At 43.7% G+C, this 24,760-nt stretch overlaps 1 protein-coding gene across 1 annotated transcript in view; it reads left to right on the forward strand.

Annotated features, from left to right (window-relative positions):
- Positions 1-22,389, forward strand: part of HSPA4 (heat shock protein family A (Hsp70) member 4) — a 43,371-nt gene extending 20,982 nt beyond the window's left edge. The window contains exons 5-19 of the mRNA XM_069764025.1: positions 101-200; positions 295-428; positions 1,664-1,908; positions 2,353-2,429; positions 4,475-4,626; positions 4,850-4,956; positions 5,104-5,237; positions 7,685-7,866; positions 7,949-8,035; positions 8,588-8,740; positions 9,547-9,672; positions 11,656-11,763; positions 11,936-12,055; positions 12,669-12,830; positions 20,930-22,389. Coding sequence (XP_069620126.1) covers positions 101-200; positions 295-428; positions 1,664-1,908; positions 2,353-2,429; positions 4,475-4,626; positions 4,850-4,956; positions 5,104-5,237; positions 7,685-7,866; positions 7,949-8,035; positions 8,588-8,740; positions 9,547-9,672; positions 11,656-11,763; positions 11,936-12,055; positions 12,669-12,830; positions 20,930-21,130 — 2,088 coding nt within the window. The 3' untranslated portion in view covers positions 21,131-22,389. The remainder of the gene's footprint in view (positions 1-100; positions 201-294; positions 429-1,663; positions 1,909-2,352; positions 2,430-4,474; positions 4,627-4,849; positions 4,957-5,103; positions 5,238-7,684; positions 7,867-7,948; positions 8,036-8,587; positions 8,741-9,546; positions 9,673-11,655; positions 11,764-11,935; positions 12,056-12,668; positions 12,831-20,929) is intronic.
- Positions 22,390-24,760: the final 2,371 nt, after the last annotated feature.

Consider the following 24,760-nt stretch of genomic DNA (forward strand, 5'->3'; position numbering starts at 1 on the left):
TTAACAATTGTGACTGCAGTTCTCCACCTTAACCCAAGCTGTGACTCTGGGTCAATACAACAGGAGTAGAATGGTTAATAAAGCTTGTTTGTTGGTTCAGGTTCCATGCTTCTTCACTGATGCAGAGAGGAGGTCAGTAATGGATGCCACGCAGATCGCAGGGCTCAACTGTCTACGATTAATTAATGAGACTACTGCAGGTAATAAGCATAAAAAAAAAAATCACTATCTCCGATATCTGTAATGATATACTGTATATTTCATTGTTTGGGGTTTTTTTTTTTTCGGTTTTAGTTGCTCTTGCCTATGGAATTTATAAGCAAGATCTGCCTGCCCCAGAGGAGAAGCCAAGGATTGTAGTGTTTGTGGACATGGGGCACTCTGCGTATCAAGTGTCTGTCTCTGCTTTTAACAAAGGGAAACTCAAAGTAAGCTCCATCCCTCTACATGTGCCTCTTATATATCATTTATTTTATTATTACATCCTACCATGGTCAGTTAGCTTTGTGTCTCTTGTTTTCCTGTAAAAGCCATGTAGCCATTAAATAGCTGTAGCATATCTGCCGTTAAAAAAAAAAAAAAAAAAATATATATATATATATATCTATATCTCCAAAAATGAGGCAGCACTCCATAGCAAATGTCAAAAAACGTGCAGGGTTTAATTTACCCACATATTGTGGCAACGTTTCAGCTCGCAATGAGCTTTTCTCAAGCTGAAACGTTGCCACAATATGTGGGTAAATTAAACCCTGCACGTTTTTTGACATTTGCTATGGAGTGCTGCCTCATTTTTGGATAATTATAAATGTGGATGATCGCTGGACAGATCGTCTTGGGGCTGTGCACCTGAAGATAAGTATTTCTGTGCTGTTCCTTTTTTCTTTTTTGACTATATATATATATATATATATATATATATATATATATATATATATATATATATATATATATATATATATATATATATATATATATATATATATATATATACATATGTACATATGTACATATGTACACGTATCCTTGTGGTAAGCCTGAACGCGCAGAACAAATGTACCTTGAAGTCTGCAGAAGGACTCCTTGAGTTTGGTGCTGAGACACAGATTTCAGGAATGTGTCACTCAATTGGCTGTGTGCTGCTGTTTCCATACAATGATGTTTTTTTTTTTATCATCTGGAGATTATATTTCTGCCAGGACTAGAGCTCACATGAGCCCTGGTCCCACCGCCGCCTCCTGTGATAAACAGCTCACTGTCAATAGAAAATGTACACACAACTGTGGTGTGGGCAGGGCAAGCTTTCTGAGCTCTGCTACATCTAAAATCTGTGTCACAACTGCTGCACCCAGTAAACTGCATAATGTCATTAGAATCGGGGTCTCTTTTCCTACATTATGCTGCTCTTAGACGACGCAGCAACAACCTGTGACTGATTCCCTTTTGTATTGTCGAAGTAATATTTTTGTTCTACGCGTTATAGTTTACTTGCCGCTTGATTGTAATTTGTGGTACACCAGGAGACATTGCTAAGGTTAAGAGGCAAAGATCAAGCCATTTAGTTCTGATTTTGATGGGTTATATATTATTCAAAGTGGAGGCAGAAACTTTGTTTAATTAAAGAAGGATAGCCATAATAAATTTCTGTTTTCCTGTTCCTTAGGTTCTAGCCACTGCCTTTGATCCAGTTGTGGGTGGAAGGAAATTTGATGATGTTTTGGTTAATTATTTCTGTGAAGAGTTTGGCAAGAAATACAAGCTGGATATAAAGTCTAAGATAAGGCCTTTACTGCGGCTCGCCCAGGAGTGTGAGAAACTCAAAAAGCTGATGAGTGCGAATGCTTCCGAGCTGCCGCTGAATATTGAATGTTTTATGAATGATATTGATGTCTCTGGATCCATGAACAGGTAATGATGTGCACTTTAGTTGATTTTAAGTCCCTCTTTTGCAGAGTATTGTTAAGCTAGGGATAGAAATGACGTATTATTCTTAAGCTCCAGTGAAAATAACTGACCATCTCGTCTCCTATGGTGGTCATACAAGTAACATCTAGGTGCCCGTACACTTGGTACAAATAGCTCTCGTGTCATCAACACAAGAAGGCTCATCTGGGCATCTTATTTATTTTCTTTCAAATATATAATGGTTCGAGAAAATCCAACTTGCTCTACCGGTCACTTTCCTTGTCTTTGGCTATAATAATCCCCTAACATGCTGGATTGGTAACCAATACCGGTGGTAACAGCTTGTTCTGCAGACCCTTTCCTTTTAGTTTATGGCTCCATTGTACTATTTCGGAGTCTGTTGTAATTTGCTCTCATACTGCAACACTTTTTCACCTTCTATTTAAGGGGTCACTTTGAAGAAATGTGTGATAGTCTTTTATCTCGAGTTGAGGCTCCACTCCGCAGCGTCCTAGAACAAGCCAGTAAGTAACCTGGATCCCTAACGCTATAGAACAAAATTAGTTTTATTTGAAATTAATTAAATTAAAGAGGCGTAGACCTTGACGCCAGTGCTGATTGGGCGCCGGGCATCACGTGTCATTCCACCGCATCACAGCCTCTGGGCGAGCAAGTGCCAATACTGCGGGAACGGCACCATCACGGAAGAAGAGTTTATCGGGGATGAACGTTTAGTTTAAGAAGGGGTTATCCTAGTAGTTGAAGACCCCTTAAAAGGTTTCATGCTCCATTGCTTGTTAATGCAATAAAGGTTTTCTCTGTCATTTTTGGGAATTGATGCAATCTTAAAACTTGCGTCCCTATTTTCCTGGTCAGCATGTGTGAGGCTATGCAGAAATATGTAACACATGGGTGTTTTTTTTATTATTGGGAAAATTGTTTGTAGTCTGGAAATCCTCTATTTATGCACGTCTCCTGCTTTGCAAGTGCCTGATCTTAAAGATCTGACACATCTTGTCATTGGAGAATCCATCAGTCCATTGCTCGCTTTAAAGAGGATCTGATACTTTATACTATGAAAAGCCATGTCCGAATGGCTGTATAACGCTTATTATGAAAGTTTAACATATCTGCACATTTTTAGCTTGGTTGGCATCTCCTCCCTGTTGCTGAGATCCCTCACATTAAGTATAAGCTGCAGGTTGGATGGGTGAAAACTGACTGCACTTGGTCTCATGAGATCCCTCACTTACTATGTGGGCACATTAAATGATCATTAAAACTTCAGGATTCTATAACCTTTCTGACCTTGAGTACACCGGCTTCATTGGGAAAATTTCTTAATTATGCAGATCATGTTTTGAAATTTGAGAACAGATCCACTTCTAGGTTTTTACACAGCTGGAGGGAAGCATGAATCGCTTATTTTAAGTGAGTATAGTGTTGAAACAGCAGGGGCCCACAGCTACTAGTTTCTCAGATAATGCATTTTGTTGCCTGTTTCGTCACAGGAGGGAGTGTTTCTTTCATGTCTCTGCCATGTCTTTAGCCTTTTGAGCTCCTCATAAATCAAGTCAGTGACATAGGAGATCCGGCAGTCCCTGGGCTTATGTCATTGGTTTGAGTTATGATGAACTCAACTGACTGGTGACTCGACAGAAACACTTACTCCTGTGATAAAACAGACAAGGCAAGTAAATATATTTCCTTACACAAACACAGATGTGAGCTCCTTCTGTTTCATCTGTATATTCACTTATGGTAAGTAGATTTTTCTCCCAGGACACTTTGAAGTAGCCATGGTCACAAATCTGAGTGGACTCTTAATTTTCCGTAACACTGAATTTCAGTGGATTTTTCCTGCAGTTTTCAAAGGGGGGAAAAAGCAACTGACGTCTGACGCTCATCTGAGGAGCTGATTATTTCTGCTTCTCATGTAGTCAGTCAACATTGAATGTGGTATCCTGACCTTTTATACTAATCAGTATCTTTATAAGTCACATTTTTTTGGGTGATTATACTGTATAGTAAATCCCAAAACAAGTGGTACTTTGTGAATAAAATATCATTTATTGTACAAAAATTAAAACAATATATAATATACAATAAACACGATTAGTAACAAAAAGTGCAGAATCCACTAAAAAGAGGGACATATCTGCCATAGGACAACCATCTAATGTAAATGACACCCCGGTGTAATTAGATGCTGGAGGAGCTAAATGCCACATAAAAGACCTAATGGATCTTAGTAGAAACCATAGCCCATATTAGCCATATAATTTACTTATGTCAGAATTGGACTATCCTATACTGTGGCTCTTGCGGCATATGGGAATATGAGCAGAAGACCTTAATAACCAAAGTAATAGATGTGACAATAAAGCTCCATGAAATAAAGCAGTAAAACATTACCAGAAGTGTTTGATGTGGTGGTACTCGGCGTCCCTCTGCCCCAATGCGCGTTTCACTGACCGCTTCTTCAGGAGGCGTGATCAGTATCTTTGCATCCTGCCTTTCCATAGACCTTTGTAGAGATTGCATTTTTTGTTTTCCTTGTCTTGTGCAGAACTGAAGAAAGAAGACATTTATGCTGTTGAAATAGTTGGTGGTGCCACCCGAATCCCAGCCGTCAAGGAGCGAATAAATCGATTCTTCGGTAAAGAAGTCAGCACTACACTGAACGCTGACGAGGCGGTAGCCCGAGGCTGTGCTTTACAGGTGAGTGACCTGCCGCCGAATACATCACCTTCGAATAGTTCTGTCTCGGCTTGTCTGACTTGGTGTCAAATCACCTTGGAATAAGTCATGAAGCATACGGTATGTAAGTATTATTAGGTATAAACTATCTGTTGTAGCCATCTGAGATTAGTATGAGCATTTTTTTTTCTCCCACCCATCCAGTATTATTCTAAAAAATATATATATTTTTTTTACTTTGTAGTGCGCTATTCTGTCTCCAGCGTTTAAAGTTAGAGAGTTTTCCATCACTGATCTGGTACCATACCCAATATCCCTGAAGTGGAATTCTCCAGCTGAGGAAGGATTAAGGTAAGCTCCGAGAGATGATTTGTTGGCACGCTGTTCCACTTCTTCTTAAGCTAAAATGATTTGGGCTTTTGAATACATCTAATCCATAAATGATTTTGGTAAGTCTTGGTAATAATGTGTAATTGACTTTGTTTTTTTTTTTTTCAGCGACTGTGAGGTGTTCCCAAAGAACCATGCTGCTCCCTTCTCCAAAGTGCTAACGTTCTACAGGAAGGAACCTTTTAGTTTGGATGCTTACTACAGCGCGCCCAAAGAGCTTCCATATCCTGACCCTTCTTTAGGCAAGTTTTGCTAGTTATGTCTTTAGTACTTGTAATGTGTAGTTGACTTATGAGACTGATATGCTATGCTAACTTCTGCATTTTTTTTCATATAATTTGTAAAAAAAAAACGTTAATCACAAATGATTCCTATAAAGTTTCCTGGACCCCACTTTCTAAAACTCTTGAAAGAACACCCTAAGATCTACAAGTAGAAAGTTTCACTGGTTACCAGAGCATGTAGACTCTCACTTTATAACTACACCTCATAGCAATAGCCCTTGGTCAGGCTTTGGATGTCTGTAGAAACCAGCCTAAAACTCTTTTGGGGACCTACAAATTTGCCGTGCTTTATGTATCCTTTACTGCGGAATTCAGATTTTCATCTCTTCTAATCTGTGCCATCCAAGTTTAGTATGAAAGTAGGGAAGTTCTGAAAAAAAATACAATTCATAGGGGCAATGTTCATAAACTGAGCTTGCACGTAAAGCCAGGGAGTACATAGCATTCACTTCTACGTATTGTAAGTCCCTGCAGGTGTCTATTACATCGGTCACTTAACGCCATGTCTGGTCACACAGCAGAGTGCTGGTAATGCCAGTGTGTGAGGCCACTGAAGTTATCCTTCCCCCTCCATCTCATTTCTGGAAGTCATTACTAACAGGACTTCTCTCCTCTTTAATTTGCCTGAAAGTCTTTCCTTTTTCATGGGATTTTCTGTCTCTTTCCCTGTGGGCCACCGTTGCCCAAGCGGCTCCTGCAAGCAACTGCACACCATACCGGGGCCTTTCACTATACTAGCTTGTGTCTTTGACGTTCTACCGGCTTTCTTGATCCATTCGATGATGGGCATTAGAGATGAGCGAATTTGATTGGGTCCCTGCTTATTTGGCAAGCTATAGCGCTTACCGAATAAGCTGCAGAGGGAACCCGGATACCTGGATCGTTCCGGCTGCTCAGCATGGAGAGCCCAACACACAGGCTCTCCATCCATGCCGAACAGCTGATCAGCCAGCGCTTGCCATGTTTCCGGGTTACACATGTATCTGTTACACATGTATCTGGGCACCAATAGTGAGTTGGTGCAGTGTGGGAGTTCAGGAACCAGGAACCCTGATTCAATATGAATACTGAAGAAGCGATTATAGGGGTGACAGCGTTAACCCTGTTCTCAGCAGAAAATATATATAATATATTTTAATTGGTTAGCTGATGCAACTTGGGAGCGCAGTGATAAAATAGCAATTGAAGGCATCAGGAGCTATAGAACGAGCGGTACAATGTATTAGTCGTGGGAGGAATTGATGATGTATTCGGAATCTTTGTGGGGGAATCTGCTTGCCCCACTGTGGCATAAAATTAAAGCTGTTGTAGGGGCAAGTAGTAATAGTGTGACAGAACGAAATCACCATAACCATGAATACTGATCAACTCTAGTCTAGGGCTGGGTTGGTCAGGGTTTGAATTGATGTCACTGTGCAATAAAAAGGACGATATTCTTGAATTTTTACATTGACAATATCTATATGTGCATCCTGAATAGGAAGGTATAGACTGGGATCACGTCCAGTGGATTAATATGCACTAGTTAGAATGGTCTCAGACTGCACATACTCTAGTGTTAATAAAGTACCCCCTTAAAATATTGCAATGATCACGTGTAGGCTATTAGTTTTAATATTGGGGGGACAAAAGCGCGGTCAAAAGTAATATATCGCACTTCCTTTCAAACAATGCAGACGCCTACACTGCAAATTTCCCTTTAGTTTCCCTGCATTACCCTTTCTGGTGTCCTCCTGGATGGTGACTTTTCGGGGAGGATATTTGCCTCCAATCAGGGTTCTCTTCCCCACTGCAAGATGATAGGATCGGTGCCCGTCTTTTCTTCCTTCCCTCAAGATGGCAGTCGGCACGCCCTACAGTCTAGGCTATGCGCTGGGTAATCCGTAAGGTAATGTCTGATTACTCGCCCTATGGGACCACCTCATCCCATTCTTCTAGAACATTGAGAAAAGCAGGAATGTTTGTCAATCGGAACGTGATTGCAGCGATGCATATGGCTTTTTGGTGGTAATGGGATTGCTTGCTTGAGCAGGCAACAGCAAAATCCTAACTTTGTGCTCATTGTACACTATTAGGATTTGGCAACCTGTTGTCACACAGTGTTTTCAGAAATAAAGCTGAAGCCTGGAAAACTCCTTTTTAAATGGGTTATCTGAGTAGAGCAGTGGTCGAGCAGCCTCACTCGTCTCACTCATTGCCTGTTAGACTGCAGGAGATGGTTATAGACTGATTAGAATGGTGCGCCTACTCAACCACGGCTTTTGCATTTTGAATCTTTTATCACCCATCCTTTGAATAGGTGATGGCTTGGTAAGTTGGGACATCCCATTTAAGAATGATTCAGATTACCTGTGTGTGAACCTTGCTTATCAAAGACTCTAATTTTAACTGTTCGGCTTTAACAGGTCAGTTTCATGTGCAGAAAGTGGTTCCTCAGGTTGATGGATCCAGTTCCAAGGTTAAGGTTAAAGTACGCGTTAATGTCCATGGTATATTTAGCGTTTCAAGTGCATCTCTTGTCGAAGTCCACAAAACGGACGATTCAGAGGAACCTATGGATACAGACCAAGCTGCAAAAGATGAGGAGGTACTACTGTTATGCAGTTTTCTACAATTAGAACAGTCTGTTGAACTTTTCCGTTACTAATGCTTAACACATCTGTTGATAGAAAATGCAGGTTGACCAAGAGGAGCAAAAGCAAGAAGAGAATCAGTCGTCGCAGACTGAAAACAAGCCTAGTTCTGAAGAAATGGAGGTGATTAATAAATTTTGAGATTACTCAATATAGTTATACCTGGGACACAAGTATTTGGTGTTGGTTGGTACCTTAGACCTAGTACTATGTTGCAATCTATCTCTATTTTAAACGATTTGTCCTATACTTGCCTTTTAAAAGTCACCTCTTGTTTCCCAATTGAGGTCTTCTGTGGATCCCACCACTTTTGTGTTGTTTTGTCATTGATGCCGTGCTTCACTTTTGCATATTACACACCGGTTCGGATGAGATTGGACAGTGCAGTAGAATTTTTGATAGATTGCCACACAAAGTTAAAATTCGCCTTAAACTACTGGATCACTCATCTGTCGTCCTTTCATTGTTCGGTATCTTCTGCTTCCAGACTTGTACACGAGAAGTTCAGAACTGATTATTAAAAGAATTTGATGGTTTAGGGAATCTTTCTCTTGCAACATGATAGTGTATCTTGGAAAGTCTTTAACTAATGAAGTCCATAACTATGAAATACTATAATTCAAGGGTGAAAACACACTGTTGTATGCTAAAAGCTTCTGTTTTGCTTTTTCTTAGACAACTCAAACTTCACCTAAGGAGAAAAAGAATGATCAGCCTCCTCAAGCCAAAAAACCCAAAGTGAAGACCAGCACCATTGACCTGCCCATCGAGCACTATCCTCCATGGCAGATAGGAAGGGACTCCCTAAACCTATTTATTGAGAATGAGGTTTGTGTTTCGTATACTCATCTAACAATGATTTGGAGACCTAACGTGCCTGGAGGATTTGAGTCACCTCAACATACCTGGGGACTCGTTTCTGCCTCTTGGTTATCCTCTCTGCCATCCTTTCTCGGGCCATGGATTGAAGAGGCTGTGAGCACATATCTGTATATATTGCTAGTGAGACTCCATAAACGTAGGGACCAGCATGTGTTGGTCATGGTCTGCACCTTATGGTGCTCATGCCGAACATTTAGCAGATATCAAGAAATCTTCATCATGGAGACAAGTGCTGCTAATAAATGGGTCTAAAGAAAAATCCCTTTTTAGTCTCAAATGTTTGATGGATAGTGGCTTGTTTTGGGGAGGGGGGAAGGGGTTGCGCCAGGATATTGATTTTCCTTGCCAAACTTGTGAAGTGGTTCCATATTTCGATCTGACAAGTAGTTATTTTGGCTTCTGCACAGGGGAAAGTCTTAGCCCTCAATTTCCATGCCTCCATTTGTAATATATGCTCTATTGGGGATTTATTTAGGATGGGTTATAAATGCATGTGATCGCTGAGGGTCAGATTCTAGCCCCATAGTCGCTTTTGTGAACGGAGCATTGTGCACAACAATGACCTGTGCTCTGGTCTGTTCTACGGGATGCATGTATGGTGGCTGATCTCCTAGACTGTAAATGGTGGTGGTCACCCATACACACTAACGTTGTCTAGAGGAAGAATTCGGGAACTTTTCTATTGCAGCACTGTAGCAATGTAAGCATGGGCAGGGACCTATGGGGGCTAAATGTTGCTTTCTCTTCCTTAGGGAAAAATGATCATGCAGGATAAATTGGAGAAAGAACGAAATGATGCAAAGAATGCGGTAGAGGAATATGTCTACGAGATGAGGGACAAACTGTGCAGCGTTTATGAGAAGTTTGTCAATGAAGATGTAAGTGCCTTCAGTTATAACTCTGTGCTGGCGATCCACCGTCTCAGGAAATAATCCAACAATTTGCCTTTTATTTATCGAGACTTAAGGCTTATTTCTTGTAGCCATACAAAGTATCAAAGCAGTTTGCAATTGCTATATGCATGTTCAAAATGCTGTACGGTGTTTTTTATTTTTTCCCTGACCTTGGGCCTCTTTCACACTTCCGTCTTTCTTTTTCCGTCACAATGCGTCGTTTTGTGAAAAAAAGGATCCAGCAAATGTTTCTGCTGGATCCGTTTTTTTTCCTCATAGACTTGTATTAGCGATGGATTGTGACGGCCTTCCATTTCATCCGTAGTGCACTGGATCCGTCGTAAAATTGCTTTCTGGCGGAAACAACGCACAGAGGAATGGTTTTTTTCTGTACATCAGAAAATCGCTCAGCGACGGATCCTGCGCTGTCCGTCGTTGGCTATAATGGAAGCCTATGGACCCAGGATCCGTCGCTGACTGTCAAAAGCAGGAATCCTGTGACGGATGCCGTCTTTTGAAGCTGAGCATGCGCGGAAGAATTTCCAGTCAGGGAAATTCTCTCTCGCTCGCTCTTTTTACTATTAATGCTGCCTATGCCGCATCAATAGTAAAAAGATATAATGTTAAAAATAATTAAAAAAACTTTATATTCTCACCTTCCGGCGTCCCTCGCAGAGTTCCCGATGCTTGCATTGCTCCCGTTCCCAGTAATGCCTTGCGAGACAATGAGCTTTGATGTAGCGGTCTCGCATGATGCTACGTCATCGGGTCATTCCCGCAAGGCATTACTGGGAACGGGAGCATCGGGATCGCTGCGAGGGATGCCGGAAGGTGAGAATATCAAGTTTTTTTTTTTTTATTTTTAACATTATATCATTAGTAAAAAGTTGGTCACACTTGTCAAACACGATGATTGACAAGTGTGACCCCTGTCAATCAGTTTTCCAAGCGAAGCTACATATCGGTTGGAAAACACTACGGATCCGTCAAAAAAACAGATCCAGTGTATCAGTTTTTTTTACAATCTTCACAGGATCCGTCTTTTCAACATTTTGACGGATTGTGACTGATTGTAAAAAACGGAAGTGTGAAAGAGGCCTAAGGGCAAGTGGCAGTAGAAAACATACGTTTTACATGTCTGTTGTAATACCTACATGAAGAACTGTCTTGGTTTTTTTTTTTGTTTTGTTTTTTAAAGGCGTGCTAACATTCTCCACGCGCAGCCTGATAGTTCGTAATACACCTTTGCAAACCATTAATGTCCCAGATGTGCTTGGTGGGAGATCAATCTGGAGAGTCTGCAGGCCATGGTATCATGTTTAGGCCACACAAGCTGCTCACAGTAGCACAATGCAGTCTGGGGTTATGTTGTCCTGGGACGATTTAAAGAAATGCCCATACCAATGGTTTCACCACCAAATTCAATGTAAAGCCAAGCTATTATTGTACTTGGAAAGAAAGCTAGAGGGGTTTTGTTACTGTACATTATGCCACCCCACCCCCTAATCTTGGAAGTTGGGTTAATGTGACTCTCCTCTTGAAGACCTGGCATTGCCTATGTGGTCTTCAAACCAATCTCTGGTTATCATTGCATCAAAGACAAAAGCTGCACTCATGGCTGAAGAGGTTAGACCTCCTTTGTGGTCTTGCTCTGCACAATGATAGCCTTTGACTCAATATCGCATTATGAATACATGGTATAGTTGACCCTTTCAATGTTTTTTTTTATTTTTGGCAATGCAGCCAATATTAGTTTTCTAGACTGAAGCCTACTGTTCCTCAAACTTCTCCAGCTTTGAGATGTCTGCGGATTATAACCCTAGCTTTCAATGGGAACCTCTAGTGTTAGTGCGTTTTAGTTTACGATAGACCAACCTGGCGTCTCTGGATCTGTCACTCTGATCGTTCTTAATGACCTATCTGTACACTTCCTTTTGTATCACTGTCATTTTCCCTTACTATTTTAAGGATCGGAATAGTTTCATTCTGAAGCTGGAAGACACGGAGAACTGGTTGTATGAAGATGGCGAAGATCAGTCAAAACAAGTGTACATAGACAAAATAACAGATCTAAAGGTAATACTAAACTATATTGTACCACATTTGCTTTCATGTTCATTATAAGGAAAGTCACAACTTAAATGCTGAAGCCTGAAATATTAGTGTTGGTGTAAATCTCGTCATTCAGAATAAGCCTCTTGCCATCACTTGGAAATGAGCAGTGTCAATTTCTTCCTGTTACTTCTAGAATCTAGGCCAGCCTATCCAGACACGTTACCAGGAGTTTGAGGACAGACCAAAAGCCTTTGAAGAGCTTGGAAAGCAAATTCAACTTTACCTGAAAGTTATTAATGCTTATAAAAATAAGGTATGTGATCCGCTCTTAAAGTTAGACGTTGCTTAGAAATGAATGATGGTAAAATTCAGTACACTTTTATTTTCACAACTTGTTAGTCATGCAGAAACAGATACTACATGTAGACAGGCTTATAAAAAAAATCACAGGGATTATTGTATTAATGTATTGCTGACCTAATCGATCTCCAGTTGGTGACCAAGTGATCAAAGGCACATGACTTAACCATCTTTGGGTCCTATTACAGACAGAACAGAGTGGGGGGAGGCTCCTGCTGCAGCAAGTTATTTCACCGCCAGATGCAGGACAGTGATAAAAAGGGAGAGTGGACCACATAGCTGAGCTCCTGAGACACACAAGTTTTCTAAATTTAATGTGGAAACCAAATGGGTTCAATGGTCAAGGGAAATGGAGGAGGAATTGCTGTAATTTTATTTTTATTTTGTTCTTGGTGGATTTCCACACCGGTAATGTGCAGCAAGTCTTAGACATGTGAACTTGGTCTTAATGATCTTCTGCGTTGTGAGCAGGATACCATCAAAATTGTAGGGGAAATCATAGATTCACAAAATTCCCAGGTCCCTGTCATTGATGTAATAGCATGATTTTCTGTTTCTGGCTGCAGGAAGAAGCATATGACCATTTAGATGCTGCTGACATGGAGAAGGTTGAGAAGACCACAAATGAAGCCATGGAGTGGATGAATAACAAGATGAACCTGCAGATAAAGCAGAACCTTACTATAGATCCAGTGGTGAAAACAATGGAGATACAAGCAAAAACTAAAGTGAGGGTTTTTTTTTTTAAATGAATGTTTGCCTATCGAAGATGCATGATGTTCAGCGTTTCTAATGTATGACATTGGGATATGCCTAGCCTGTATATTATCAAGTATTAGTAGATTAGACATCACGTGCGTAATGGGTGATGCACAGGTTTATTCTTAACCCTTTCACGACATGCGCCGTACGATTACTGCGCATGCCATGTCACCCCCTTTGATGTGGGCTCCGGCGGTGAGCCCACATCAAAGTCGCGACATGTCAGCTGTTTTGTACAGCTGACATGTGCGCGCAATAGCGGCGGGTGAAATCGCTATTCACCCGCCGCTATTAACCTGTTAAATGCCGCTGTCAAGCGCAGACAGCGGTATTTAACCGGCGCTTCCGGCCGGGCGGCCGGAAATGATGTCATTGCCGACCCCCGTCACATGATCGGGGGTCGGCGATGCATCAGGATGGTAACCATAGAGGTCCTTGAGACCTCTATGGTCACTGATGCCGGCCTGCTGTGAGCGCCCCCCTGTGGTCGGCGCTCACAGCACACCTGCATTTTAGCTACATAGCAGCGATCTGATGATCGCTGCTATGTAGCAGAGCCGATCAGGCTATGCCAGCTTCTAGCCTCCCATGGAGGCTATTGAAGCATGGCACAAGTTAAAAAAAAAAAAAAAGTTTTTAAAAATATGAAAAAAATATAAAAGTTTAAATCACCCCCCTTTCGCCCCATCCTAAATAAAGCCATTAAAAAAAAAAAAAAAAACTACTTATTTGGTATCGCCACGTTCAGAATCGCCCGATCTATCAATAAAAAAAAAAAGCATGAACCTGATCGCTAAACAGCGTAGCGAGAAAAAAAATCCTAAACGCCAGAATTACGTTTTTTTTGGTCGCCGCGACATTGCATTAAAATGCAATAACGGGCGATCAAAAGAATGTATCTGCACCGAAATGGTATCATTAAAAACATCAGCTCGGCACGCAAAAAATAAGCCCTCACACAACCCCAGATCACAAAAAATGGAGACGCTTCGGGTATCGGAAAATGGCACTTTTTGGTAAAAAAAAAAAATTTAGAATTTTTTTTTTTACCACTTGGATAAAAAATAACCTAGACATGTTAAGTGTCTATGAACTCGTAATGACCTAGAGAATCACAATGGCAGGTTAGTTTTAGCATTTAATGAACCTAGCAAAAAAGCCAAACAAAAAACAAGTGTGGGATTGCACTTTTTTTGCAATTTCACCGCACTTGGAATTTTTTTCCCGTTTTCTAGTAAAAGACATGGTAAAACCAATGGTGTCGTTCAAAAGTACAACTCGTAACGCTAAAAATATGCCCTCACATGACCATATTGACGGAAAAATAAAAAAGTTATGGCTCTGGGAAGGAGGGAAGTGAAAAACGAAAATGCAAAAACGAAAAAGGGCCGCGACTTGAAGGGGTTAAAACCAGAGCTTCTCAATTATCTGAGACCTCACCAGACTGATCAAGATGATATGCAGGCCTCACTATCTGTAGTGGAATCTGGAATGCTGTAGATAAGCCCGCGATGTATCCTGAAAGATGAGAAAGAGGTTATATTATACTCACCCAGGGGCGGTCCTGCTGCGGTGGGTGTCGTGGTCCGGGCCGTGGCCTCCTATCTTCTTACGATCACGTCCTCTTCTTGTCTTCACGCTGCTGCTCCGGCGCAGACATACTTTGTCTGCCCTGTTGAGGGCAGAGCAAAGTACTGCAGTGCGCAGGGAAAGGTCAGAGAAGAGTCGCAGCGTGAAGATAGGAGGCCCCGGACCGCGACGCACATCGGACTGGACCGCCCCTGGGTGAGTATAATCTAACCTCTTTTTCTCATCTTTTAGGATACATCGGGGGCTTATCTACAGCATTCCAGAATGCTGTAGATAAGCCCCTGATGCCGGTGGCCTTAGCTCAACTTCCTTTTTGGGGGTGATAGGTTCCCTTTAAAACAAAAAAAGTTGGTGTTTTTGTTTTGTTCTTTTGCATCCTGAGTTTAGTAGATCACTAAAATAGGAATAAAATTAGTTATGGATGTTGCTCCACTTTAGATTTCTGCAGCCATAGAACGGACTGTGCAGCATATGATCTCTTCCATAAAAACCTGCCTGGACTACAGAGGTCCATCTTACAGTTTGAGAAGTACTGCTGTAAACCATTGAGTGAATAGATTCTTAACCTTTTCATGAATATGGTGCAGGTTAAAGGCTTCAGACTGTTTTTAAGTTTACACCTATTGGCTGGATTCCTGTCATAGCCAATTGAGTGGGTCAGATAGTGTCTTATACATATGATTTAAGGTGGTTAAAGATGTGGTCATATGAAGCCAAATTCTGGCTTAGTATATCTGCCATATTGTATTTCCATCTCTCCAGACAAATTCAAACCTATTGGTTCCCGTGGGCTAGAGACCAAATTCAGAGGGATCACATCCAGAGTCCACTGTCTTTGGATATTATCAACTGAAGTGTTAACTTTTTACTGTGCAAATGCTGCAAAGCAAAAACACGAACATGGTCCACTATCGTAAAGCACCTGCTTAATGGTAGGGTTACTGGGTAGTGATGAGCGAATTTACTCGTTACTCGAGATTTCCCGAGCACGCTTTAGTTTTCAGCGCCGCAGCTGAATGATTTAAATCTGTTAGCCAGCATAATTACATGTGGAGATTCCCCAGCAACCAGGCAACCCCCACATGTATTTATGCTGGCTAACAGATGTAAATCATTCAGCTGCGGCGCTAAAACCGGTTTTTACGTACCGGTAATAGGATTTTACGGAGCCACGACAGCACCCCTACGAGAGAGGGGATCCGCCCACCTTCCGGACAGGAACCTACAGGATTTAAAGGGGCGGTCCCCCTCACCACTCCAGTTTGTGTTTCAGAGTATAAGGGACACCGCCATTGAGTTAGTACATAAACATATATACTTAAACATTACTAAATACCATCACCTTCTAAAGAGTGATTTTTTTTTTTAACAAGCACACTTTCCCCCCCGTAGTTATTCACTGGTTTCTGCACCCTTTGGGGAATGTGCGGGTGCTGTCGTGGCTCCGTAAAATCCTATTACCGGTACGTAAAAACCGGTTTTCCTATCGCCACGACAGCACCCCTACGAGAGATTTTCAAAGATCAATCACCTGGGAGGGACTACAGCACTAAGTACTGTACGGCCAAAAACTAAATTGGCCTCTGAAGATAAATCAAGGTGATAATGTCTATAAAAGGTGGAAGGAGATGACCACGTTGCCGCCTTACATATTACGTCTATGGAGACGTCCGCTCTTTCCGCCCAGGATGAGGCCATGGCTCGAGTGGAGTGGGCCCTGATGCCATCTGGTGGTGTCTGGCCTTTAGCAGTATAAGCAAGATATATGGCATCTCTTATCCATCTGGCGATAGACGCTTTAGTTACACTCGCCCCTTTCCTTGGATTCTGAAAGGAAACAAACAGAGCCCTACTCTGCCTCCATGGTTCTGTTTTGTGTAGGTACTCTAATAGAGTTCTTCTGGCATCTAACATGTGATATTTCTGCTCGTAAGCTGAATTCGGATTGTCACAGAAAGATGGTAAAATTATTTCCTGACTTCTATGAAATTTGGAAGCTACTTTTGGTAGGTATGCTGGATCAGGTTTTAACACTACCCTGTCCTGAAAGACCATTAAATAAGGAGGGTCTATCGACAAAGCTTGTAAGTCACTCACTCTCCTAGCAGAGGTCAGGGCTACTAGGAAGGCTGTTTTTAAAGTTAAATTTTTTATGGAGACAGAATCTAATGGCTCAAAGGGGGATTCTGTTAAGGCGTCTAAAACCAAATTTAGATCCCATGGTGGTAATCTAGGAATATATACTGGGTTACTACGTTCAGTGGCCCTGATAAATCGGGAAACCCATCTATTTCCCGCCACATCACTGTTATATAATGCTCCCAAAGCTGATACTTGGACTCTAAGGGTATTTACCGCCAAGCCCAATTCTCGGCCTTTCTGTAAAAACTCCAGAATAGCCGGAATTGGAACCTTGCCTGAAGAGGGATTTTGGTAGAAGGCAAGGAACTTTTTCCAAGTTTTAGCATAGATTTTAGTGGTGACTTCTTTCCGGCTATTTAAAAGGGTAGATATGAGAGCCTCTGAAAACCCTCTTCTCCTCAATAACTCGAGAACCATGCCCTCCTGGGCCAAAAGGGGGCAATCAGGATCACTCTCGCCCTGTCCTCCCTGATCTTCCTGAGGACTATCGGGATCAGACACATTGGAGGGAACGCGTAAGCCAGAGGAAAATTCCAGTGTATTTGAAGGGAGTCTATTATACAGGGCTTGTCCGCCATCCGAAGAGAAGCGAACTTCCTGGTCTGCCTGTTCTCTCTCGTTGCGAATAGATCGATAACTGGCAATCCCCACAGGTCCACTATCTGTCTGAACACCCGTCGATCTAGAACCCATTCTCCCTGACGTAGAGAATGACGGCTGAGGTAATCTGCCTCTGTGTTGAGCTCTCCCCGAATGTGCACAGCTGATAGCCGAAGCCCACTTTCGCTCTCTATTTCGAGTATGTCTGTGGCGGTGTTCATTAGGGATCTTGACCTTGTACCCCCTTGATGGTTGAGATACGCCACTACTGTTGTGTTGTCTGTCTGGACTCTTACATGTGACTCCTGCAGAGATGGAAGCAACCTGAGTAAGGCCTTCTTCACTGCCGTGAGCTCTTTCCAGTTTGAGGACTCTTGAGCCTCTAAGAGAGACCATTGCCCTTGAGTCCAGACATCTCCTATGTGAGCTCCCCAACCTATTGGACTGGCATCGGTTGTGACCGTGTTGTCTGGTACTACACTCCAGCGTACTCCTTTCCCTAAATGTCTTCTGTTTAACCACCATCTCAGACTGTGTAGAGTGGTGGTGGACAGCCTGAGTCTTCCGCCTAATTGGCCTTGAAGACTTCTCTCTGTAGCCAAGACTTGGGCCTGTAACACTCGAGTGTGGAATTGAGCCCACTGGACGGCTGGTATGCAGGACGTTAGAGATCCCAGAAGGGACATAGCGTCTCTTAAAGTCAGATCTGGCTTCCTTGTTACCGTACTGACTTTGTGCACAATCCTCTGCTTTTTCTCCTCCGGAAGGAAACATTGTTGCACTTCCGAATCCAGCAGAATACCTAGGAAAGTCTGAGTTGTTGATGGCTCGAGTCTTGACTTCTCCATATTGACTATCCAACCCAAGTCCTGTAAGGAAGATATTACATGATTTAGGCGAGTACTACACTGGCAAAAGGAATTTCCTACTACCAGGAAGTCATCCAAGTAGGGTATAATTAACGTATCCTGTTCTCTGACATAGGCCATTACTTCTGCCATGACTTTAGTAAACACCCTCGGTGCCATAGATAGACCAAAGAGCAAACTGAAAGTTTCTGACCTGGTCGTTTAAGCGCACCGCCATTCTGAGGAATTGTTGATGATCCTGGTGAATGGGCAGATGGTAATACGCATCTTTTAAATCCAGGACTGTCATATAACATCTGGGAAAGAGAAGTTTAGTTGCCGTTTTAATAGATTCCATCTTAAAGGCATGATACTCTAGATGTTTGTTTAATCTCCGTAAGTTTATGATGGTTCTAAAGGATCCATCTGGCTTGGAGATTAAAAATAAAGGGGAATAGAACCCTTTCCCCTGTTGATGTTTTGGAACCTCCACTATGACTTTCTTCCGTCTTAACATTTGGACCTCTTTTTCAAGGGCCTTTTGTTGGTCTAAGGAATCAGGGGCAGTCAAGATATAAAATTCAGAAGGTCTTTCCCGGAACTCTAATTTTAACCCTGAATTGATTATACCCAGAACCCAATTGCTCGAAGTTATTTTGGCCCACTGAGCATAAAAGAATTTTAACCTGCCCCCTACTGGAAGATCTCTATTAACGATAGTTTCTTCTTCTTCTTGAGGAAGATGACGAAGCATTAAAGTCCGAACCTTTCTTTTTTGGGTCTGATGGTTCCCAGTCTCGGTTGTGGTAAGGTCTTCGGTATTGGAAGCGTCTCCTGAAGGTATTCCTAAAGGTAGGATTGAAAGCTTTAGGAAAACCTTTCTTCCTATCCTCAGCCTTAGCTAGGATATCATCCAATACCGGGCCAAACAGGTACTCACCCCTACACGGTATTGTACACAGTTTAGCTTTCGCCTGGGCATCCCCTTTCCAGGTCTTAAGCCATATGGCTCGGCGAGCAGCGTTTGAGAGACCTGCTGATCTTGCCGCCAATTTTAAAGAATCCACTGACGCGTCCGCTAAATACGCCACCCCTTCACGTATTTGCGAAAGTGAGTTCAACATCTTGTCTCTGGGCACCTTGGACTTCAGCTGTTCTTCCAGTTGGGATATCCACACCATGACGGATCTAGCCGTACACGTGCTAGAGATAGCAGGTTTGAACGCCCCTGCAGTTGATTCCCATACTTTCCTCAAAAACATGTCCGCCTTCCTATCTGATGGATCTTTCAGAAGGCCCACGTCCTCCAGCGGCAAGGTACCGGCTTTAGACGTAGAAGCCACCGCTGCATCCACTTTTGGGACTTTCATCCACTCTGCCAGCTCATTATCTTCAAAGGGATACCTTCTTTTAGCTGACTGAAGGAAACCTTTATCCTGCTTATCCCATTCTCTCTTTTTATAAGAGTCTTAACCGTATCCACCACCGGGAACGCCTTACGACTCCTCTGGCACAAGCCCGCAAACATTATGTCCTGTGCGGACCTTGGTTCCTTGCTCTCTGCAACACCCATGGTAGCTCGGACTCCTTTAACATGTCCATGTTGTCCACCGAGAAACAAGGCCTTCCCTCTTCATCTGAGGAGGATGGAGATGAGGAGCGGGAACATTCCCCTTCTTGCAGGGACAGACTAGATCCTGGCGATATGTCCCTGCCCGACCTTTCCTGGCGGCTGCCTCTAAGGGAATAGCTAATTTCTTCCCTGATGACCGCTCTAAGGTCTGATGACCGAAGGGGAGCTTCCTCTTCTAAGGTCTGAGATATGCAAGCCTGACACAGCCTTTTGGTATAACTGTCAGGCATTGGAGTCATGCATAGAGCACACTGCTTGTGCTTAGATTTTGTGGTCTTTTTTTCCCTAAAACAAAGCACAAATAACAACCATATCAGCACAAGGTGTCTGATTTAACACTCACCATAAGGCTGATCCTGTGAATACCGGTTCTGGAGGAGTAGGATCCAAATGTGACGCTGGGGCGCTCGCACGCTGCTGCCCCCGTACCACGCTGCTGCTGCTTCTCCTTGAGCGGCCGCTATCGCTCTTACTGCGCTGTTCCGTTCCCTCTCCATGAGGGTGCTCGGCGTCCCCTACTGAGGACATGGTTGCGCGCCTCCTACCCTAGGCGTCGCTCTTTTACAGCGCTGCAGCGCTCCTCCCCCGGCTTACCCCGGAAGCGTACCAACTACTTCCGGGTTCACCAGCGCCGGTGTGGACACTGCACACCGCGCTCAACTGCGGACCAGGACGGCACTGCCCGACTCCTGGGACGCGCTCCTCATGGCCAGACGAGGGGGGGTCTGCACGCAGGACACCCCCGACGCTGCTTCCGAGCCCCCGATTCTGCCGTTCCTAAAAGATACCGCATGGAGGCCCAGGTAAGACTGCTGTCTGCAGGCTCCCGCTGTCCGGACAGGAACCCAAACTGGAGTGGTGAGGGGGACCGCCCCTTTAAATCCTGTAGGTTCCTGTCCGGAAGGTGGGCGGATCCCCTCTCTCGTAGGGGTGCTGTCGTGGCGATAGGAAAAACTAAAACTCCGAGCACTAAAAAAAATACTCGGAGGACACCCGAGCGTGCTCGGGGAAATCTCGAGTAACGAGTATATTCGCTCATCGCTACTATCGGGGTTCCAGTATTGTGCATGCAATGGGGAAAAGGCAGAACAGGCCATAAGAAGCTACGCAACCCATAAATGAATGTGTGGATTGATAGTGTGACCAACGCTAATGGCAAGGATCGGCAGTGATGAACGGCGAGCGGGTGTGTTGGGAAAACAGGTTTTGCACCAGTTTATTTCAAATTTTCTCTCTCATCTATTTATTTTAGGAATTGCTAAGCACATGCAACCCAATTGTCTCCAAACCAAAACCCAAAGTGGAGCCTCCAAAAGAGGAGCAGCCAGCCGGAGAGCAGAACGGACCAGTAGACAGCAACGTAAATAGCAGCACGGGGCCGCAGGGTGCAGAACAAAATGCAGATTCAGCTTCTGATGCAGAAAAGAAACTTCCAGAAATGGACATTGAATAAATTCCATAATCAATTTCTATTATCAAACAGTATAACAAAGCTTTAAGTTGTTACCTTCATATGGCTTGGAACATTGATCAGAGAAAAAGTCATGACTGAAAATTTCTCATAGTTGATTAGTATATCCCTACGATTTCCTGCATATTTTTATTTTTTTTATTTTTTGTTAAATCTATTCCCTTTGACATTTTGTATTGGTTTGACAGTCCTTTTTCTGTTGTACGTTGCTTTAGAGTAAGTCCTTGTTACTACAGTTTTAGCGAAGGCTGTAACTTGCACATTTTCCGATAGGCTTGTGTCTGGAGTTACGCCGGGTCTGTAGCTTACCTTAAATAGTACTCAAGGTCTACCAATAAATTGAATAGCTCTGAATAGTATTTTATTACGATCGGAGCAACACTTCTGTATCATCTGCTTTTCGGTTTCTCAGAAGATGCTTTGGTTTGCATCGGTTTCTGTATGCTGCGTATCTTCCCCATTGACAGCTGGCAGTAATCTCAGCCTCTTGCATGGAAGCCTGGGTGCTTGTTGGGGCTAACAAGAAATGGGTGTCCTAAAACCCAGCACTAGCTGCAAACTTCTGATAGTAACGTTTCTGTGCATTGTCGTAAGAGCGGAAACTGGTTTGATCCACAAAGTATTCTATTTTTCCATACATCCATGTAAAGTCATAGCCTTGGTAAGTTCTGTCCACGATTCAACTCTGATGATCTCATAATGGTAACAACTTTCTTTACTAGAGCTTTCTATGCGGATGCGAATCCCATACGTAGCCAAGAATCCTCCTTTGCAGTACTGTTGCGCATTACGTCCCCATCTCTTCTTGTGTGCGGCAGAGTTGCTGTAGAATTGCAAATCATTTTGGTATTCACTTGAAGGGTACGTGCGGATTTCCTTGCACCCATGCAATGCAGCTTGTTTGTCAATCATCTTTCATGTTATTTTAAACATGGGACAATATTTCGTATTTGTTTTGTGGTATACATTTCTAGTAACCATTACAGTCCCAGGAGAAAACTGGATCCTGTACGAAGCACATGAGGGTTGTGTAGCGATGTTGTACTAGGGGATTGCCTCCAAATCACTTTAGTGCAACATTTAAGCATAATTTTTATGTTTGTTAAAGCTCATATCCCATAGGAGAAAAGACAACTTGTATTTTTTTTTTATTGTTAATGTTGTTATAACTAAATCTCTTTAACACCTGCAGTGAATCCTGTCTGGAGAAAGAAAAAAAAAAATAAACTTGCTGGGTTGCAGTTGTGGTGTTTTATTCATTGTAAGCTTTGTTACTTCACCATGATGAACGTCTTAAGATATTTTTATGCTTTGTTGTCACCCTACATGGCACACAGACAAGCATGCACCCCCACATTTCCAATCTCCCACTCCGTTCACATGTCTGTGTGGGATTCTCTTCCAGTTCCATTTTAGGAGCAGAGAAATGGAGTTACTGATGCAAACAAGTTATTAGGGCTTGCTAACACACTGCGGTTTTTCCCTACATGTACTTCACAGGTTAAAAAAAAAACGCTTTTCACAATATCAATGACAGGCTACTTATTTTTTACTCTGTCTCCTCATTGGGGGACACAGGACCATGGGTGTTATGCTGCTGTCCACTAAGAGGCAACACTATGCATAATCTGAAAAAGATTAACCGTGGCTCCTCCTTTGCAGTAAACACCTCTGGACGGCGTCAGCCTTCTCCAGTTTTTGCTTAGTGTCGCATAGGAGGCACACCTAAGATTTTTTTACTTCGTTTTTTTCCAACGGATTACAGATCAAGAAAAGTGGGTCTCGTGTGAGACTCCCGGCATGGCTTCTTCCTCGGCCCCCCTATTATGGGGTGCTCGGTTGCAGTCAAGAGGTGTGTTTTTTTTTTTTTTTTTTTTTTTTCCCCTTGTCGCTCCTCCCCCCACTCCCTCGCATGCGCGTTTGAAGTCGAGACCCCCCCCCCCCCATCCTTCCCCCCCAATTCCTTTTGGTTTCTGGGTTGAGGTTGAGGCAAGGATAAAGCCCCCTGAAGGTACACCAGCACCCTCCCTAATCCCCCTCTGGGGGCATTTGGTTGAGACTCCTCAGGTAGGGCCTGTACAGGCAGCATTTTGCAGCTCCCAGCATGAGCCAGCACACTGCGCCTGAATCCAGGGACCCCAGCCCAGCTGCGGGCTCCTGTCGGGGCCAGGGGGGGTGTGCAAGCAGGCATGGCACAATAGCGGCAGCACCAGCTCTATAATACCTCAGGGGAACCCCTTACAGCAGGGGTGTCAAACTGCATTCCTCGAGGGCTGCAAACAGGTCATGTTTTCAGGATTTCTTGCACTGCAATCACCTACACAAATAATGAGTTGGTGATTAAATTATCACCTGTGCAGTACAAGGAAATCCTGAAAACATGACCTGTTTGCAGCCCTCGAGGAATGCAGTTTGACACCCCTGCCTTAAAGGGCCCCCTTTCCGCTTATAGCCCCACCACTATCCTTTTAAATCTGGGGGGGTCCGGTTCAGATCCAACCCCCTTCCGGACTTCCGCGCCGGCCTGGAGCCTTTCTGGGCATCAGGCATCTAACTTAGGCCGTGGCTTCGGCCTAGCTGAAGCCGCCGCCTCCTCTCTGCCCCCCGGATGACAAATATGACACACTGCAGTGTCATAGAGGGGGCGGATCGAGACAGGGCGTTTTTACACAGTTTTGCTGCCTTTTTTCTCAGCTCTCTGCCCCCCTTCTCCCCTTTCCTCTTCTCGGCGGCCATTTCTACTGCAGGAAGGATTAACTCTGCATCTCCTGGTCAGCAAGACCAGGCCAGCCAGTCTCCGGGGGACACAGGACTGGATCTTCGGCGCTGGACCTAGGGGCAAACAGGTGGGATAAGATCACAGCTGGGTTGTTTTACTTGGCTGTGAATCCATAGTCCCTATAAGGCTCCCCTATAGGTTCCTCTGCATAGCTACCCCTGTAAGGTCCTCTGCATAGCCAGCCCTTCTGCACTCTGTGCACTATGCCGGGCTCAAGGTCCAAGAGAACCAGACAGGACTGCTATTATGCGCTCTCCCCAGTAGCAGCACGTACCCGCACTGCCAGAACTGCACTCGGACTACTGTGTCAGAGCCCCAAGAAGCCCCTGCCAATGCTTCGATGTCTAATGCCACGCATTCAAATGGGAATGGGTCACTCAGATGTCGTAGTCTATAGATAACCTAACCTCCACATTGCTTCAGTCTCTGCAGAGTCATGCCTCGGTTATGACCGTTACTCAGCAAAGGGAGAGCTTGACTCAGGGACAGGACGACCGTGGCACATCCACGTCTAGGTCAGGATGCAAGCGGACCCACAGGCCACGTTCATCTGCGTCATCCCATAGCACACGGTCATCCCCTTCTAGGGAGAGACTGTAGTTCCAGGTCATCTAGACCAGGGGTCCCCAACTCCAGTCCTCAAGGCCCACCAACATTTCATGTTTTCAGGATTTCCTTAGTCTTGCCCAGGTAATAATTGCATCACCTGTGCAATGCAAAGGAAATCCTGAAAACATGACCTGTTGGTGGGCCTTGAGGACTGGAGTTGGGGACCCCTGATCTAGACTATCTCCTCCCAGGGGCAGACAATGCAGATCTCCGCAATCCCCGAC

The sequence above is a fragment of the Ranitomeya imitator genome, chromosome 4 (assembly GCF_032444005.1).
Source record: "Ranitomeya imitator isolate aRanImi1 chromosome 4, aRanImi1.pri, whole genome shotgun sequence".
Lineage (NCBI taxonomy): Eukaryota > Metazoa > Chordata > Amphibia > Anura > Dendrobatidae > Ranitomeya > Ranitomeya imitator.